Source organism: Quercus lobata, chromosome 9, assembly GCF_001633185.2.
Source record: "Quercus lobata isolate SW786 chromosome 9, ValleyOak3.0 Primary Assembly, whole genome shotgun sequence".
In the NCBI taxonomy this organism is placed as follows: Eukaryota; Viridiplantae; Streptophyta; class Magnoliopsida; order Fagales; family Fagaceae; genus Quercus; species Quercus lobata.
In genome coordinates, this window is record NC_044912.1 from 20,620,858 (window position 1) to 20,641,645 (window position 20,788).

At 38.2% G+C, this 20,788-nt stretch overlaps 2 protein-coding genes across 2 annotated transcripts; both read right to left on the reverse strand.

Moving 5' to 3' along the window:
* Nucleotides 1–360: 360 nt before the first annotated feature.
* LOC115962225 (protein CDI) lies at nt 361–2,233 on the reverse strand. Its single transcript, XM_031081124.1, has 2 exons — nt 2,052–2,233; nt 361–1,487 (listed from the first exon to the last, which is right to left on the reverse strand). Exon 2 carries the CDS (start codon nt 1,454–1,456, stop codon nt 680–682), a length of 777 nt encoding a protein of 258 aa, XP_030936984.1. The 5' UTR covers nt 1,457–1,487; nt 2,052–2,233; the 3' UTR covers nt 361–679.
* Nucleotides 2,234–19,530: 17,297 nt separating this feature from the next.
* LOC115961372 lies at nt 19,531–20,082 on the reverse strand. The gene has a single exon (XM_031080364.1). It carries the CDS (start codon nt 20,080–20,082, stop codon nt 19,531–19,533), a length of 552 nt encoding a protein of 183 aa, XP_030936224.1.
* Nucleotides 20,083–20,788: the final 706 nt, after the last annotated feature.

Genomic DNA, 20,788 nt, shown 5'->3' on the forward strand with positions numbered 1-20,788 from the left:
GGAAAAAAATATTAATTTACGCACTGTTCATAGGACCCGCAATCACTTTATTCAGGAAAAAAATATTAAAAATGGGTCCCACGGTACTATTTACACATTTAAAAATTATTTTGCTACAGTGTTTTTCAGTTTTCAGTTTCAGTTTTCAGTTTTCAGCTGTATCCAAACGGACCCATAGATTACATGCCAAAAGTTCATCAAAAACAGAGAGCAGCGAAACTGTATGAATTGGACAAAGCATTAAGCCATCCCTTGAGCATCTCCTACTTGAGTTTCAATGTTCCTCCATTCAATCCAATCTATATCTCAAAGCCAAATTAACAATGATGCTAGAAAGAAAGAAAGAAAAGCAAATCGATCTGATGAATAAATCAATTCTATTGCATAAGAAGCTGAAGGTTACAACTTACAGACAATGTGGTACTTCAACAGAAAAATCAATCAGACATATATTACGGCATATATAAATGCCGGCAACACCTATGTAATAACTAATGCAAAGAAATACCACTAAAGCATTACATATATGCCTGCAATGCCTACGGTTCTACTCTCCATGAAATCAACATCAGCTCTTGATTTCACATTATAAATTCAACATAAAGAATAAAGCATAACAGCAAATACTTCAGTAAAATTCTAGAATGTTTAATGGTATTATGTCACCTCCTGATTCAATCTACTCTTCAATTTTCTTCTTCCCTTCCTTCATGTACTCCTCCATTTCATTCAACCACAGGTCTGCAAACTCACAATTCTTCCAAGCCTCAAACCATGGCCCTCCGCGAGTATAGTGTATCGCCTTAGGGAAAGTTGTGGAATCATTCTCCACTACCTTGTTATGGCCCTCGAGGAAATTCCAAACAAATGGGATTGATCCAATTTCCTCATCCTCAAGCCATTGAAACCTATGAAGATAGGCACCAGATCCCTTATTCACAACCTCAGGCGTCAAGATCTTGTTCTTTGGATGCCCGCAATTGTACAACACCATGGAAGACCAATTCTTCCTTGGATACACTGTCTGCACTGCCCCATCCATTTTTGTTGTCTCTTTTGGGGCATAGTCATGCTGAACACACATAATTGCGTATTTATCATCGATCAAGTCCGTCAATTCCTTAAAGTCTGCCAAGTACAGAAAATCACAATCCACAAACAATGCCCAACCCTCATAATTGGCCAAGCAAGGTGTCAGGAATCGAGAAAACGAGAACTCGGTGCTCTCCAATTGGCCTCTTTCACGCCAATATAAACCACTCTTTCTCAGATCTGACTGTTTGATTGGAATGATCTCAACAGGGATCGAGGACCGCTTCAAGATGGAATGCCGACAGACCTCATAGGCAAGATCTTCCTTTGTATCATAGCCCACAAAGATCTTGAAGGGTTTCTTCACATCTCCTCCATTATTAGTCACTGTCACTTGGTGAACCTTCCCATTACTCAGACTCATCTTAGCAGATAATGATAAATGTCACCTCACACTGTTCAGAATAAGAAAAAGAAGTTCAAATGTTCAGTAAAACAGTGAGGTAAGAAATACCATAAAAAAATTGAGCAACAAAAATAAACACAAAGAAACATAACCCTTTGTTTGGTTTCTGAGAAATTGGAGGAAAAGAAATGAAGGAAAATGTGGATCTTAATGCTTTTTCGTTGCTTGATTTGGCAAAAGATTGGAAATTGAACAAAACCCATTTGTTAAATTCGATTTAATTGCATGGAAAGCTTGATTTTTTGAGTTTTCATTAACCAGAAACCAATGAACCAGACATGGACTTTTCTTTCGTTTTTCCAACAGATTCTTGGTAACCAAACAGAACAAATTGCAAGAATTGGTATGCATGCACTAAATAACTCAGTGATTTCCGTTGTTAAAAAAACGATAAGTACATACAAAAACTGAGAATCATTCAGCAAAGCAAATGATAGAGAAATTCAGACAAACAATTAAAACCCACATTTGGTTGCAGAGAAAATGTGGGGAAAACGAAAAGAAAAGAAAACTTGAACACAATTTGAGAGAGAGAGAGAGAGAGAGAGTATACCCCAAAGATTGGAAATGCAGATCTTCAGAAAAGAAAAATATCCCGTGTCTGTTTCTATTCAGTTATTTGTCTTTCTGGGACTTTTTTCGACCTTGCCGGAAAATTTGGTCCAAGAAATTTCCCTTCTTTTTTTTTTTTTCTTCTATGGCAGAGAGAGTGAAGAGGTAAGAGCGTAAATTGAGCTGTGACGCAAAAGGCTCGAGTTATATATATACTACAATTAACAATTAATTGTTTCTCAAAAAAAAAAAAATTAATTGTAAAAGCAATAAAAGGAGACACGGTTTTTTCAATTAACGTTTAAAACTTAAAAGCCTTTGATTCTTAAAAAAATAATTTTTTTTTTAAAAAGGCTTTGAAGATTGAATACAAATCCCAATAATGCTAGAGACAAACTCAATTAGACACAAATTCAAGTCATGCTTAAGTATTATTTTGTGAAAGTATTGTGTAAATTACTTATGAAATTGGGTGTGAATTTAAATATGTCTGTAGGCAGACTTAATTTGATACACCATTTTTTTTGGGTACAATGATGCTAGAGATAAACCCATTAGACACATTACAATATGCTTAAATGTCACTTTGTAATTGGTTCACTTTTTCCTTTTTTTTTTCTTTTTTTGCTTTTAGCAAGTATTTGTGATGGTGTCGACATGTTGTAAATTAGTGTTAAAATCCAATCATAAATTGTTTATGAAATTGGGTGTGAATTTAGAAAAATTCTTAGGTACCTTTGAAATAAAAAAAAAATGATGTTCTATACTTTCACATTCATGGTGGATCCTATCATAAATTTGATGAGTGGACTCCACCATAGATGTGAGAAGAATGAGTATAATTGTCTGTATTCCAGGAGTACCTAAGAATTACTCATAAATTTTTTTTTTTTGAGAATTCATCTTCATCTTATTAGAAAAGAAATCAGCCAAAGTCGGCTAAAAGTACATCTAAAACGGGTGGTGGAACATCCTCCATCCACACTAACACACCATCAATAGTTTGTGCGAATTTGGCTAAAGAATGAGCAACTGAGTTCCCCGATCTACGGGTATGAGAAAATGAAATGCAATTACAGTATACTAAAAATTGCTTAACGGAAGAAATCAAATGGCCAAAAGAAGAAAAATAGTCTTCTTTTTTCCTTAAGGCTGAAATAACCATCTCGGAGTCTTCCTCAACAATAAAAGAGGGTAGATTGAGGTCCATAGCAAGGGTGATAGCTCGAACAGCTGCAAGAGCTTCAACTTTGTCGGATGATGATGGCATTTTGATCTTTTCTGCCAGGGAGGCAAGAACTTTTCCATGAGAGTCACGTACGGCAACTCCCAATCCTGCTTCCTCTGTATCTTTGAATAGCGCACCGTCAAAGTTGATTTTGATGAGCGGTGGAGGCGGAGGCTCCCATTTAGGCTGAGAACGTTGAGGAGGGAGAGACTGCAGCGTTGCTATTTGGTTTGCCTCTGTATACTCTTAGAGCATCTGCCTAACTGAAGGGACGACCTGGGCTAACGGGAAGGGTCTGCTGCTGGTGCGAAGCTGGTTCCGACGAGTCCAAATGGTCCATATGATCGACGCAAACATCTCGGGATTCTTGTCTTGTTCCAACACGAACCTGGCAAGCTCAAAAAAGTTTGAGAATTTCTTAGACCTGTAAAACAGCCAAATTAAGTCAGTTTCCCAGATGGTTGAGAGTGCAGAACAGTCCCACAAAGCGTGGTAACCATCCTCAGCCTTCACGTTACAGTGGCAGCAAACTTCATCATCAAGGATCTTCCTGCGGACCAAATTTTTCCTGACTGGTAGAGCTTCCCTACAGGCCCTCCACAGAAAATTTCTGACTTTGTTTGGCACCGAGAGCTTCCACAGACGGCTCCAAAAACTTGTGGCTTCATTTTGGGAGGGGGGAGATGGAAGTGGACCGGATTTGGCTTTAACAAGAAACCTGTATCCAGACTTCACACTATAGACTCCATTAGGTACATGAGGCCAAAAGAGCTTATCTTCAACCTTTGTCGGGCTAAGGGGTATTTTTAAAATTAATTCAGCTTCCAAAGGAGCAAAATAACCATATAAAACTTCCCTATCCCAGATCCTTGTAATTGGGTTTATGAGACAGTCAACTATAGCTTCCTGTAAACCATCAATTGTTGGGGATAAAATTCTTGGATGCTCTAAGCTAGGCAGTCAAGGATAGTCCCAAATTTTGATGGTGTCGCCCATACCCACTCTCCAACGGGCTCCTTTCCACAAAACTTCCCTACCCTTAAGAATACTGTGCCAAGCATGTGAGCCACTAGGATTATCTGGGGCTTCCATAAAAGAACAATTAGGGAAGAATTTACTTTTAAAGACTCTATGCAAAAGCGAATCTTTGTTATGAAGAAGACGCCAAGCTTGTTTGGCCAACAAAGCATCGTTAAAAAGAGCCAAATCTTTAAACCCCATGCCCCCTACAGATTTAGATTGGGTAAGGGTTCCCCATTTCACCCAATGAATCTTGCGTCTATCTCCCCTCTGACCCCACCAAAACTTTCTAATAAGGCTCTCCAACTCATTGCATAGGCCAAGGGGAAGTTTGAAGCAGCTCATAGTGTAAGTAGGAATTACTTGCACTACTGCTTTAATCAAAATCTCTCCCCCAGCCTGAGAGAGCAGTTTTTCCTCCCAACCTTGTAGCTTTCTCCACACCTTCTCCTTAATGAAGTTAAAACTAGCTTTCTTCCTTCTCCCCACGAAAGATGGTAAGCCTAGGTATTTCTCATACTGCTTGATCTCTAACACCCCCAAAGCTTGTTTGATGTGCTCTCTAGTATCTTCAGAAGTAAGCTTACTAAAGAAGATGGTAGTTTTATAGGTAGACTAAATCCAATATACCAGGAGTACCTAAGAATTACTCATAAATTTAAATATGTTTATAGGTAGACTAAATCCAATATACCATTTTGTGTGTTTTATTTTATGTTTCATCCACTTATATAATGTGTCTATTTTTTTCTCATTTTAAATTTTAATTATATTATAAAATTTATATTTAAAAAATTAACAAATTATGATAGGTAAAATATAAAGTGAAGTACCAAAAAAAATTACATAAGATTTGAAGTTTCTAAAAAAAAAAAAAAAAAAAAAAAAAAAAAAAAGAGTAAAGAAAGAATAAAAGAATAAAAGGAGCACCGAACAAAATGCAAGCTCAGCAATAATAAGTTCACTGCAGGAGACACGATTTTACAGCTGCATTTGGGAATTGGGATCATGTTCTCACACCTGTCAACGTGACCGACAGGGTAATTGGAAAAACAATAAGCTAAAGCCCATGGTTAATAATACCGGTTTCTCTAGAATCGGCACGTGTCACCGCGTCCTGTTTTTAGGACACGCGTCCATATCTTGCCGTGTCATCCAACCCATACCATTTTGTCAATGATAAAAAAACAATTGGCTAATGGCTACTACCAGATTAGGGAAAAAGATAGGAATATCTTCTTTTTTCTTTTTTCTTTTGAGAAAGAAGATTGGAATATCATTTTTTTTTTTTTTTTTTTTTGAGAACAGGTCAGAAAGATAGGAATATCTTACTTCTACTAATCATTGCATTTTCTATAAAAGGAAGATCTTGCATGATAAACTCTCTAGACAACTCTTATCAACACACACACACACACACACACACACACAAACTCTCTAGAAAACCATGCTTAAAATGTTTTAGGAATTATTTAAATGTATAACTATAATCCATGATTTCTTAATTTTCTTCCATATAATTTTAAATCCACGCATGAGCATTATTATTTTTCTTCCTAATAGTTAGACCGATAGGATAGAGAGATTTGAACGATTATAAAATACAAGACTCTTAATATTGAGTAATATTTAAATAGAAATATCAATATTCTATAATAAGTTTAATAGTTTTATAAATAATTTAGCATATATATTGTAGGGACACGATTTTTAACGACCCAGGAATGACGTTGGGCTCGTATGTAAAAGGCCCGAACAATATAATTCATAGAGAGTGGGCTAGAAAGGCTGGACCTTGGTCGTTGGGCGGCGGCTTAGTCGTGATTTTCATGGAAGCTCATACGAAGGAATGCTTGGCTAGAATAGCTTGGCTTCGCATCGGTGTAGCTCAGAGGGTTTGAGTCTTCGGACTTAGTCCGAGGAGCATCACATTCTTCCCATTCTTTTTTTTTTTTTTTTTTTTTTTTTGTAGCTCCCCCCCCCCTCCTTCTGGCTCTCTTCCCCTTTTATACCAGCGTTTACTTCCCGTCTCTCGTCTACGTGTCAGTTTTTCCCTTTTTGGGGGTAATGACTAGTCCTATCAATCCATACATCAGAGTGGTTGGGGGTGGTTGGGAAAAGTTAAATAGCAAGGTCTGCAGTATGGGCGTGTCAGACGCAGGGCTCCACATTACGGTGTTGGCAGCTTTCTTCCTTGTACTGCTCTTGTACTGAGTTTGTCCTTTTCTTTAGGCGTTTTGTAAGGTGTTGAGCGGGAGATCGTCCTCAACCACGTCCTTGGGTCTTCAAAGAGCTTTCATTGCGCGTCCTCGGCAGTAGGGCTCCTCGGCCTGGGCTTTGGGCCCTTAATACAGAGTGGGCTGGGACCTTAGATTTCGAGCCCTACAATAGCCCCTCAAAATCCTGCTGTCCGATTTTTTAGTTGGGGAGGAGGGTTTTGGTGATGTTGTGCCCACATCATGGCTCACTCAAATTCTGTACGCCACTAATATTTGTGTTTTTCCGTTTACGTGTGAGACGTGCCAGATTAAGAGGCATTCCTTTATTCACCCACGCGGGGTCCTTCGACGTTTCAGTATTCGAGGCGCGCCTTTACGAGGATCTTCAGATCCTACGGCTGCGGATGATGTTGGAAATTGAGCCAAGTCTGTCTTATTCGTAGCATTCCTTGGAAAGCTGCACGAATTGAATGCCACCACCTTACCTTTTATATAAGTAGGATAGGAGGTTATTCTCCTTACATAAAAACCCTCTGGCTGTCTTCAAAACCACAATTCTTCAGCTATAATCACAGTTCATATCCAGTGTTATCCACCCATTGTGCAATATGTTTGAGACACGGGCAGGGGTAAAGAGAACTACATCCGCCACAGAGGCGCCGGGTCCTTCCGAGACTCAAGGTGACGTGGTCTGGACAGGGGAGGCACAGATTCAAGACAATCTTCCGCCTTGACAAGGGGGAAATGGTATTTCTCCCTCTTTCAGTCAAAATCCGAAGCAGGTACTGGTCGCACCAGATTCTTGGTGCGTCAGGAGTAAGGTTTTCCGCCATCAGCGCCGTCTGCTCTATCGCAGGCGTGGTTACGTGGAAGCTCATCAACTTCCGGTTCCCTGCACCTTTTCTTCAACGGTGCTGACCTCAAGTTGGGTTCCCTGCACCTTTTCTTTAACGGTGCTAGCCTAAAGTCGGGCTCTCTGCACCTTTTCTTCAACAGTGCAAGCCCCAAGTTGGGCTCTTTTGCTGCCTGACTTATAGGCATGTAAAAGTATTGAGGAATGGTTTCCTTAGACAAAATTTTGGAACGGCAGCACGTCTCTTCTCCGCACCTCTTCTTCGGCTTTTTCTTCACTCCCTTGTATCTTTTCTTTTCGCTTATGTAGTTAGTTTCAGTATGAGCTTATTTAAGCTCTTTCATTGTACGTTGTACTGTTTCTTTGTCTTAAAAAGAAATGGATTTGTTTCCTTTTAGATATTTTTCTTTTTCTGTAACAACTATTTTGTGAATGGGATACTACATTTATATTTTCCTTTAATGATACTTAGAGCAGGAAACCTTGAAACAGAATCCTATTAATTCGAACTTATCGACAATATCAAGTATAATAATGCTAACTTACAGTAGGTTAAACTCACGAAACTAATCGAGATAACAGCTGAGTGCTCCGCAACGTGTGTAAGGCGACCGCCCGAGAACAATAAACCCTAAATAAACCGTCCGAGAGGGTTGCCGAGTAGCGAGGGACATTGGCCGTGTTTTTGATAATACTTGACCCTATGATAGTCGCATCAGTTCCCTTGGTATTGAGGATCCGAGGGTAGACTGGGGATCCCATTCAGTCTATGGGCCAACCCTACTATCAATGGGTAACTCCCTTCCGGGGTAGATTCTGAGTGTCGTATAACGTTCAGGTTGTGTCCAAAACTTGCATTTTTTCTTTTAAGTAGTTGGTTTCCCCATAGGCTTGAGTCCGAGGATCATACAAGGCCTTGGTTCTGTCCAAAAACTTGTAGTTTTTCTTTTAAGTAGTTGGTTTCCCCATAGGCTTGAGTCCGAGGATCATACAAGGCCTTGGTTCTGTCCAAAACTTGTATTTTTTCTTTTAAGTAGTTGGTTTCCCCATAGGCTTGAGTCCGAGGACCATACAAGGCCTTGGTTCTGTCCAAAACTTGTATTTTTTCTTTTAAGTAGTTGGTTTCCCCATAAGCTTGAGTCCGAGGACCATACAAGGCCTTAGTTCTGTCCAAAACTAGTATTTTTTCTTCTAAGTAGTTGGTTTCCCCATAGGCTTGAGTCCGAGGACCATACAAGGCCTTGGTTTTGTCCAAAACTTGTATTTTTTCTTTTAAGTAGTTGGTTTCCCCATAGGCTTGAGTCCGAGGACCATACAAGGCCTTGGTTCTGTCCAAAACTTATATTTTTTCTTTTAAGTAGTTGGTTTCCCCATAGGCTTGAGTCCGAGGACCATACAAGACCTTGGTTCTGTCCAAAACTTGTAGTTTTTCTTTAAAGTAGTTGGTTTCCCCAAGGCTTGAGTCCGAGGACCATACAAAGCCTTGGTTCTGTCCAAAACTTGTAGTTTTTCTTCTGTAGTTGGTTTCCCCAGAGGCTTGAGTCCGAGGACCATACAAGGCCTTGGTTCTGTCCAAAACTTGTAATTTTTCTTCTGTTTGGTTTCCCCAGAGGCTTGAGTTCGAGGACCATACAAACCTTGGTTCTGTCCAAAACTTTTATTTTCTTTTGTGTTGTTTCCATAGGCTTGAGTCGAGGACCATACCTTGGTTCTGTCAAAACTTGTATTTTCTTTTAATAGTTGTTCCCATAGCTTAGTCCGGACATCAAGCCTTGGTTCTGTCTAAAATTGTATTTTTTCTTTAAGTAGTTGTTTCCCTATAGCTTGAGTCGAGGACCTACAAGGCTTGGTGTCTGTCATTTTTTCTTTAAGTAGTTGTTCCCTAGCTTGATCGAGACCATACAAGCCTGGTTCTGTCAAACTTATTTTTTTTTTAAGTAGTTGGTTTCCCCATAGCTTGAGTCCGAGGACCATACAAGGCCTTGGTTCTGTCCAAAACTTGTATTTTTTCTTTTAAGTAGTTGGTTTCCCCATAGGCTTGAGTCCTGTCCAAAACTTGGTAGTTGGTTTCCCCATAGGCTTGAGTCCGAGGACCATGCAAGACCTTGGTTCTGTCCAAAACTTGTATTTTTTCTTTTAAGTAGTTGGTTTCCCCATAGGCTTGAGTCTGAGGACCATACAAGACCTTGGTTCTGTCCAAAAACTTGTAGTTTTTCTTTTAAATAGTTGGTTTCCCCATAGGCTTGAGTCCGAGGACCATACAAGGCCTTGGTTCTGTCCAAAACTTGTATTTTTTCTTTTAAGTAGTTGGTTTCCCTATAGGCTTGAGTCCGAGGACCATACAAGGCCTTGGTTCTGTCCAAAACTTGTATTTTTTCTTTTAAGTAGTTGGTTTCCCCATAGGCTTGAGTCTGAGGACCATACAACTTGTATTATTTTTTTTGTATTTATTTATTTATTTTTCGAAGGTTAGCCCCTCGACCAAGGCGGGGAGAGTTAGCTTGAGGTTTGAAGCCCCTAGAGCTGCCCGTGCCATTGGCACTGCAAGGCGTAGCCCCTAGCAGAAGTTTATGTCGAAGCAACAACTGCATGTCGCTGGAAACGGAGGAAACTTCGCGGACCTCTGCTTGATAGAGACTTGACTTCACCGCCACCTGCGCCAACGCGCAAGCCTTCCCACAGACGGCGCCAATTGTAGGGATACGATTTTTAACGACCCAGGAATGACGTTGGGCTCGTATGTAAAAGGCCCGAACAATATAATTCATAGAGAGTGGGCTAGAAAGGCTGGACCTTAGTCGTTGGGCGGTGGCTTAGTCGTGATTTTCATGGAAGCTCATACGAAGGAATGCTTGGCCAAAATAGCTTGGCTTCACATCGGTGTAGCTCAGAGGGTTTGAGTCCTCGGACTTAGTCCGAGGAGCATCACATTCTTCTCATTCTTTTTTTTTTTTTTTTTTTGTAGCTCCCCCCCCTCCTTCTGGCTCTCTTCCCCTTTTATACCAGCGTTTACTTCCCGTCTCTCTTCTACGTGTCAGTTTTTCCCTTTTTGGGGGTAATGACTAGTCCTATCAATCCATACATCAGAGTGGTTGGGGGTGGTTGGGAAAAGTTAAATAGCAAGGTCTGCAGTATGGGCGTGTCAGACGCAGGGCTCCACATTATGGTGTTGGCAGCTTTCTTCCTTGTACTGCTCTTATACTGAGTTTGTCATTTTCTTTAGGCATTTTGTGAGGTGTTGAGCGGGAGATCGTCCTCGGCCACGTCCTTGGGCCTTCAAGGAGCTTTCATTGTGCGTCCTCGGCAGTAGGGCTCCTCGGCCTGGGCTTTGGGCTCTTAATACAGAGTGGGCTGGGACCTCAGATTTCGGGCCCCACATATATTATTTTGAAGGTGTTTTATTTCAAAAAAAGGAAAAAAAAAAAAAAAAAAGGTGATGTACAACAGGCTCAAAATTTTTATATTGGTGTAAGTATGTGACCAGCTAATAAGGTCATTGAATTGAAACATTATGAGACTTATGTATAATAATATAGAGTTTGACATTGCATGCTTAAATAACTTATTTCAAAACTATGTTCTATAACCTGGTAATTTTTTTTTTTTTTTTTTAAATCTATGTTCTAGAATAACAAAGTCTAGTCTAAGTATCTGTTTGGCTAGCTTATTTTTTGCTAACTTATTTTACTATTTAGCTTATTTTTGCTACTATTTATGGATCTCACTGTACTTTTTGGTACTATTCATGAGTCCTACTGTACTATTTCAACTAACATTTACCTTTATCTACAGTATTTTCATCAAAAAAATTTTAATTTTAACAAAATAAGCGGATCTCAAACAAACCTTAAGACAGCCTTTATTATTGGCGCATCAATTGTATTTACTTGACAACAAAAGTGATATTGGTTTCTCACATTTAATATATGCTAAATTAGTATGTTTAAACTGAGTTATATTCTCTAAACTTTTCTGAGTCCCTCTTCTAAAATAAAACATGAGTTAAATTAACAAAAAACAAAAAAATCAAAAAAAAAAAATGCATAAAGTTTTTTTTTTGGGAGGGGGGGAAACTAAAATGTAGAAATGTGATCACCACTGTGTGCTAAAATAATAATAATAATAATAATAATAATAATACTAATAATAATAATTATTATTATTATTATTATTATTGTTTGCGCAATCTAAAAAAATTACTAACTCTGAATACCCCGCGCCTACCTACTAGGCTACCATACATACTATCATTCTATTAATTTAGAATATGATCAATTGATATCTTATCTACACTATTAAAAAGATGATTTTTTATTTAAGTTTCATCATTTTACATACTAAAATATTACCATAAAAATTCTTAAAATCTAAAAAATAACCCTATATTTTAGTTAAATAATTTTAAATTTAAAAACACAAATAGGTTAAAAGAGCAATTTACTATTGTGGGGTCCAATAATTTGTGGCCCTGGCCCATTTTTTACATTGGGGCCCAAGGCCCTAGCCGAGGAAGTGTATAGCCGAGGATAGGTAATAAAAATCCAAATAGTCTTGAGACACAGCCGATGATGATTCTGTCCTCGGCATATCCGAGGTCCCTCTGGAAGGAGGGGCAAAAGCGGTTGGGGAACAGTGTGGGAAAAAATCTAAAATATCTATGTCAATAGAGAATGAGACGCTGGATAGTATAACGACCAAGTACAAAGGGAAGGCTGCCATTACTGCCATTCAAAACTCTGCACCTGACAAAACCATACTTTTCAACTTTTTCAACCACCCCCAACCACTCGGGGTATGGGCTGATGGGACAAGTATCAGTCCTGAAAAGTCGAACCTACACGTGGACGTTGGATGAGGAATACAAGCCAATATAAAAGGGGAAGTAAGCAGTCTAGAAAGGAGGCTGAGAAAAATGGCCAAAACCAGAGCCTCCCGGCCCGCCTCCAGGAGAAAGACTCCTAGAGCGAATACGATTTAATTATGTAAGAACACCACGGAAAACCACTGTCTTGTGACCAAGGCCTAGCCTTTCAAACCCACGCTCTATAAATGATATTGTTTGGCCCTTTTTACATGCGAACCCAACGTTATTATGGGTCGTTACAAATCGTGTCCTTACAACTATTTTTTTAAAAGAGTTTTAGATTTTCAAACTTTTATCAATTCTTATGCTTCTATCGCAATTCAATTGAATTGAGTTCGTGCTCTTCTTCTTCATATTAAGTTATTAACACTCACATGTGTTACAAATAACTCAATTGATAAAGTCTCTAATGGTTGAAACTCTATAAAATATTTTTTATAAAAAAGTTATTAACACCTAATTTAAAATAATTTTTAAATAGATCCTTGAATGGTCACTCATTATCATTAGAGACAAACGTCATATATTGAAACTCTATAAAAAAAAAAAAAAAAAAAAATTATTAACACTCACAATACTAATTTCTTAGAAAGTCTTTCAAATTATTTAAATAAATCCTTAAATGGTCACTCGTTATCATAAAAACTAGACGTCATAAGTTGAAGTTTTATAAATAAATAAAAAGTTATTAGCACCCACAATAATAATTTCTTAGAAAATCCTTCAAATCATTTAAATAGATTCTTGAATAATCACTTACAATAATTCATGAGAACCAAACAACATTGCTATTGTTAATGTCGTCCCATTGTAGATTATAATAGATTTGCATCAGTTTGAGTGGTTGATATCAGTTTGGCCTCCAAGGGTTGATAAGTACGTTTAAATTATATCTGTCCTCGGTCGTACTCACAATACTGCATATGGGTTCACTTATCAGTTTTGTCGTCATTCACATTGGGTCCAACTCTTCTTGACATGATGTGTCAAGAAAAATATTATCTTCTTGACAATGGCAATACTAATATATGCTTGGGAATTGGGCTACGGCTTTTAAAGTTCAAACATTTTAACCGTTCAAATTGTACACACGCTTTGGCTTAATTTAGCACAATATACAGGTGATCCCCCCCCCAAAAAGAAAGGTTTTGATATCATTGCATTATTATTATAAAAAATGTTAAGAAATGACCTAAGGATATAATTTATGAACTATTTTTGAAAATATTTTATGAGAAAATAATAAAATATTTAAATTTCCTGTTAGTTTTTTTATATTTCCTATAATGAAAGCAGTGTTAAAAAATTTTATAATAAGAATTATTAACAATTGCTTTAATAGCACTCGTTAACATGACCCTAATTATTTATGTGTATTATATTATTGTTATGAGTCATGCATAATTTTTTTTTCTAAATTGATTTATTGACAAATACCCTCAAAGCACTTGTTAACTTTTACCTACTAGTACTATTTTTTTTAAACCTACTATTACTATTACTATTATTATTTATACTACTGTACTATTTAAAGGGCTTTTCCTATTTGGGATCTTCATTTTTTTTTAATTTAAAAATACCCATACACCTTTATATTTAAGTAAAGACAAAACTGAAGGACAATTTGGTAAAAATACAATTCTAACTCTCACTAAAATATTGTCTAAAAAATAAAGTTACTCTTCTGTTGATTTTCAAATTACTTTATCTACTTATAAATTAAATTCTCAAAATAAAAATTATATATATAAAATAAAAACACAGATTTTTTATATACTAAAATAAAATCTCATAGCACACGAGAAGTGCGTGTAATGAGACTAGTTATTATTATTACTTTTGTCTCCCCCAATCTTGAAAATTTTTAGTTCAACTTCCTTCTCCATATGGACACCAATGACCAAACCGCTAATTTATTACATTATTTTTATGAGCACCACTAATTTCTTACATAATCCTTTAAATTTAAATCCCAATTAAAAACATCTTCAATGTTTATTACAATAACTAATTCCAAATTTAAAAGGGGAAAAAAAAAAAAAAAAGGCTATAAGAAAGAAGAGGAGACAGCCAAATCTTATCCCAAATATTCTCGAATATTCAAATATAGTTATGACAAATTTTTTGGAGTAATGCTGGTGTCACAACTTGTGGTACAATTTGTGCCACAATTCACCTATGTGACGATTTGTGGTTAGTGGAGGGGTATTCTTACATGGACCCATTATCACCCTTCTACCAACTACAACTCACCACATAAACGAACTGTGCCACAAGTTATAACACCAACATTAATCAATTTTTTCAGGTGGGTGTACCGTAAATATGGTCAGCTGGACCAAAGGAAAAGAACACTCTGGTATTACCTGTTCCTACATCAGGTGAGTGACCCTTTATCCCAATAAGATTATTCACATAATATTTTTGTAGCATTTTTCTTTTAGACTCGTTTTTATTCATTCTCGTAGATTTATTAGTCATATAGTTATATTCATATATCATTTACAACTTGTTTCGCCAATACTTATGAAATATTTTACATCATGTAGTCCACAATATTTTCATATATTATTCTCGTACTCCATTGTAAGTTCAAATTACATATATATAAAAGAATCCAAATCTAATTTTACATAATGTAGTGCACAATAGTTTTACTTTTTATTAAGTATCAATTTGAAAATTATTTATTTCTACTTATTTGTATAATGTAAAATAAAATACTTAAACTAAATTATTTTTAAAAAATAAAAAATTAAATAATTCTAAAATAAAACTGAGATTAAAAAAAAAAAACATGAAACCAAATAATATATAAAATAAGTGAAGAACCAGATTATAATCATTTTCCAAAATACACACTAATAAGAATCAACAGTAATCCCATTATTTGATACATCGATCACAAGTTGATATAGATCATTTCTTATTTTATTTCTGTTTGTGCTTTAATAAAGTCTTTTTCACTGTTGATTTATCAAAAAATAATATACACCAATCACAAGTTAAATATCCAAATTTTCAATAAAAGAAAGGAAAAAAAATAGTTTGATATCCAAATGTACCGTGAAATTGTGTGTGCAAGTCAAAGTGAAAGATGCTTTAAGTTATTGCCCTGTCGTACTTATCAAGACAACACATATAGTAATAGTACCCTGTCTCTCAACTTTCACCATTCAATTATTTTTTTCTTTCTCTGTCAATTTTTTTTTCCTTTTTTTTGTGACTCAAAATTTCCCATTCACTCTTCTCTCTCCTCTCACTGAGATTTTTCTTTTTCCCAAACAGAGCAACATTTTCCATCATTTTCATGCTGGACAAACAAAGGCTGAGAGTCTGAGACTGACTGGCTGTACTGTCCTTGCTCTTTATTTGGTTCTTTTTCGTGGGCTACTCGCTTTCTTCAATGAGGACTAAATACTCGCTACGTTATTTGATGCCTGTGGCCTGTAGATGTTAGATTTTGCGTCGTTGACATGATTAATTTTGTCCATTTATTACTATTTAGCTTTTTTTTTTTTTTTTTGGTTATTTATAGGTATATTGTACTTTTTTATACTATTTATAAATTTTATTATACTATTTCAACTAATTTTTACCTTTATCAATAATAATTTCAACAAAAAACTTATCAAAAAAAATTTCAACAAAAAATTTTCAATTTTAATAAAATAAGCGGAACTTTTTTTTTTTTTTTGTTTTGTAAACTGGAAGTAATATTCAACTAACAAGGAAAGAAAAATTCAAGACAACGCTTGTTACACCAAGTACCATGACAATCAGCCTCAACAGAAGGGATTAAGCTCACGGGAGGAACAGAGTGAATAATAAAATCAAATGATTGAGAATGGCCAGAATTAGCTAACCAGTCGGTGCATTGATTTGCCTCACGATATACATGTTTAATACGAACTTGAGGGATTTGCAGAATCATATTTTTGCAGTCTTCAAAGATAGGAGAGATCACTGAGTTACGGTAAGAAGGATTGTTTAACGCATCAACCAAAGCCTTAGCATCCATCTCGACAATTACAGCTGGAATCTTCTTTTGAACGCACAACATCAAGCCATCACGGAGAGCCCAAACTTCCACAGTGAAGCTGTTAGCATTCCTTAGTTTTCTTGTAAAGCCGGTCACCCAATTGCCCCTGCTATCTCTAATCAAACCACCCCCTGCTACCGATCCCAAAGCTTTAACCCAAGACCCATCAGTGTTGAGTTTCCACCACCCCTGATCTGGCTTCTCCCATCTGATTTGTTTAATAACCATCTGATTGTGCCGCCTCGGTTGAGAAGCACACAAGAAAAATTCAGAGGCATGTAAGGCAATAGATTTGCATAAATTCAGGTTTACTCTCTTGTTAGTAAAGACAATATGGTTCCGCTGCTTCCAAACCAACCAGAGAGTAAAGGAAAAGAGCACATACCAGGGGATGCCCACGCCATTCTGGGAAGACTTAAGCCTACAATTAGTGATTAACCATTCTTTGATGTCTTGGGTGAAAAAGTTGGAGTACAAGCAGTGTGTTCCCATCTGGTACCATATGGGTTTAACCAAGCTACAATCCCGAAGGGCATGTAAGATAGATTCAGCTTCTGAGTGGCAAAGAGGGCAGGTGGTTTCTAGAGGGATACCTTTGTTTGCTAAGCATTCCTTCACACCTATGCTCTTTTGCATGCACTTCCAAATAAACATTTGAATTCTAGGCAGGGATGGAAGCTTCCAAATCCAAGAACCAGAGAAAGACTCATTGCCAGAAGAGTTAATGGCAAGGCTATAGGCACTCCTCATATCAAAATCCCCTCTAAGGGAGAACTTCCAAGCCATTTTATCATTGCACCTAGTCAAAATAGGAATGGGCACAGCTTGAATGTCAGCTTTAACTTCAGGGGGTAGCTCAAAAGGAATATTAGACCAATCCCATCCGACTGGAGAGAGCACATCTTTGACTTGCAAGTTAACAGAGTCTTGCGGGAGCGGGCCTTGGATATGAGGCCTAATAGGACCAATGTTAGACCAACAATCAGACCAGAAATTTAGACAGCTTTCATGGCCTGGAATCCATTTTACTCCTTTTTTGAAGACTTCCTCACCTCTTTTCATCCCTTTCCAAATCGGAGACATAGGGAGTTTCGCTTCATTCCTAGAATTAATTCTTTGTCTAGTGCAATATTTAAACTTGAGAACCTTAGCCCATGGTGCATTCCTCTCTGTATGAAATCTCCAATTGAGCTTGGCTAGGAAAGTTGTGTTTCTTCCTTTAGCAGATTGCAAACCTAAACCTCCTGCCTCCTTTGGTTTTGTCACTTCAGCCCAATTAACTTAATGCATCTTCTTAGCATAATCCATTGAGCCCCAAAGGAAATTCCTATTGACCCTGTCAATACCCTTAAGAATTTTACTAGGAAGAGGAGCATATTGCATCACATAGTTTGGGATGGTTGAGGAGGCATGAATGAGAACCACTCGGCCAGCCATAGAGAGTAAGTTAGCTTTCCACCCTGCCAACTTTTTCTTGACTCTATCAAGGACGAAATCAAAATCATGCTTTCGGTCACCTGAATGCTTCAAGGGAAACCCCAGGTACTTGCCAAGGTTAGGGGTTAAGTAAAACCCAAGAATACCAGAAAGGATGTCTCTTTGATCCGACTCTACATTTGGGGAGAAGAACACACGAGACTTGGCTTCGCTCACGCTCTGCCCAGATCTCAAGCAAAGCTCATGAAGGACATCCTTTATGGCCTGACAGTTATCTGAATCTGCTCTAGCAAAAAGGACCAAGTCATCTGCAAAAAATAAGTGTGAGAAGGAAGGCCCACTCCTAGAAGCTTTCACTGGCAACCAGAGCTTTGCGTCACATTTCTCTTGAATCAAGTGAGCCAGAAACTCCATACACAAAATGAAGAGGTAAGGTGACAGGGGGTCCCCTTGTCTAATACCTCGAGTGGGGCAAAAGGAGTCAAGGTAGCCACCATTAAAGAGAAGAGATGTCGACACCGAGGAAACGCAGCTCATAATAATATCAATAAGGTTCACGGGGAAGTTGAACTTGAGAAGCATTTCCCTAATGAAGCTCCATTCAATTTTGTCATAACCTTTTTCGAGGTCAATCTTGATAGCCATATACCCCTTGTTGCCTTTGGTTCTACCAATGGTATGAATCAACTCTTGAACAATAATAAAATTATTGGCTCCTCTTCTACCTGGCACAAAAGCCGTTTGATAAGGCAAGAAAAGTTGCTCCAAATGTGGTCTGATTCGAGCAACAATAATCTTGGAGATGATCTTGTAGATAGTATTACAGAGACTAATTGGTCTATAATTTCCAATGGTTTCAGGGCCCTGGATTTTGGGAATGAGCACAATGAGGGTTTTGTTGAGATAATCGGGAACCTTTCTCTCAGTAAAAGCTCTCATAACTTCCTCTTTAACAGAATCCCCAACTACAAGCCAGAAACGTTGAAAGAAACCAGCATGGAGACCATCCGGACCTGGAGCCTTATACGGTTTCATGGACCATAAAGCATCTTTAATTTCTTCCATGGTGACAATGGCACCCATTGATGCCTTAGCTTGCTCAGACAAATGAATCTGCCAGGAAACATCATGGCTAGGAACCCGAGAGGCTGCCTCAAGAGAAGTGGTGTACAGGGAAACAAAACCACTTCTAAAGTGTTCCATGACTTCACTCTCTTCAGATAACCACAAACCCCTCTCGTCTTTGACTGAGGCAATATGGTTTCTTTTCCTTCTGGCTAAGGCAGATACATGATAAAAAGCTCTATTGTGGTCTCCCTGGACCAACCAGTTAATTCTGGATTTCAACATCCAAAGATCCCTTTCCTGGTCTAACACAACCTCCAGATCCTGCTGCAGTTGATTCTCAAGATAGGAAGGAGCTTGGACAGATGGAGAGAGCTTTTTGGGCACCATAGATTCTAGCCAGGATTCTCCTCTTCTTCTAGTGGATATTCCCAAATTGATCCCTGTTCCAGATGGTAGCTTCCTTAGAAAAAACCTTAATAGACTCAGCTAAGTTCCTGTCCCTACTCCAGGCACTGGAAACTATATTGGGAAAGGATAGGTCCGACAACTAGAATTCTTGAAATCTGAAGGGTCTGTTGAGCCGAACCCCTCTACCCAAAACGGTCTCCATTAGAACCGGGCAATGATCAGAATGGCAACGGGGCAGATGAGAAACTTTTGCATCAGGATAGAGAACACACCACTCCGGGGCTCACGAAAAATCTATCAATTCTTTCCAAAATGAGATTGTTAATATCCCGTTTGTTAGTCTAGGTATACCTTGGACCATTAAAACCCATATCAATCATATTGCATAAATCTAAGCAATCTTTAAAGGCCAGAGACTGATTCACACTAACACCCCTGCCTCCAAATTTATCCTCTTGCACAAGAGGTTCATTAAAATCGCCCCCCATAATCCATGGCATATTATGTAAATTTGCAACCTTACATAAATTGCTCCAGAGAACACATCTCTCTTCATTCCTAGGACTAGCATAAATAGCTGAGAAAATCCAAGAGAGATTTAAGGCATGTACCTTTACTTCTACGTGAATTTCCTGCTCAGTTTTAGCTAGCTTCTGAATCACCACTTGATCCTCGTTCCACAGCAACCACAACCCACCAGTGAAACCAATTGTCTCCATATGAATGGCTCCATCAAAAGGCAGCCTATCTGTGATTTCCTTGGCTTTGCTACCACCCAATTTAGTCTCCATCACTACAAAAATAGCCAGATCATGCCGCCTAGTTAACTCATGAACATATGTCTGGAAAGCGGGTTTTAACGCTCCTCTACTATTCCAAATCAGAATATTCATGGTAACAATTAACATAAATGGAGACAACAAATCAATTGGTAGGAGGGACTCCATTCCCTTCCTCCGATACCATGCAATCAAATCCCAAGTCTTCATAAATTGATCCATCTCCAGAGCGAGGACTTGAGAAACCCCCAGTATTTCCTTCCCCAACACCCGCACTTGTTGCTAAACTGTGATCAACAGCGTTGGACTGAAGGGTGTTGAGATCACCTTCTACACCCTCATAGTTGGTGATTAAAGCTCCGGAACGCACGACTCCAGCTTGCCGGTCACCTGGTGGGTCGATCCAATCGCTCCTCAGCTCAAAATTCTCACAGGACGATGCCGTGAACCTGAAAGAAGGATCCAGGCCAGCTAGCGACTCCCTAGACCGTGTATGGGCATGGGAAGGAGATGGGGCTGCGGGTTTGGCATTTGAGAGTTTTTCCCCAGCGTTGCCGTCGCTGGTAATGAGTGAAGGAGGACGAACACCTCTGGCAAGGGCTTTCTTCCCTTTAACAGAGGATGGGTGCTTTTTAGGGGCTTGGGCTTGAGATTTCAGGCTTTTTGAAGGCCCAATACTTGAGTGAAAGTCACCAGTCTCTTTTGCCAACAAGGAGCTACCCGTTGGGTCCATTTTGGAGTTGTCTATTTGATTCATGAGGCCCAGGCCAGAATTTTTGGGTGACCCCAGTCCGTTGGGGCTCTCTACATTCCAGAATAC

What these genes read in the sequence shown, in the direction of transcription:
- LOC115962225 (XM_031081124.1), bottom strand. Translation starts at nt 1,456, where the DNA reads ATGAGTCTGAGTAATGGGAAGGTTCACCAAGTGACAGTGACTAATAAT.
- LOC115961372 (XM_031080364.1), bottom strand. Translation starts at nt 20,082, where the DNA reads ATGAATATTCTGATTTGGAATAGTAGAGGAGCGTTAAAACCCGCTTTC.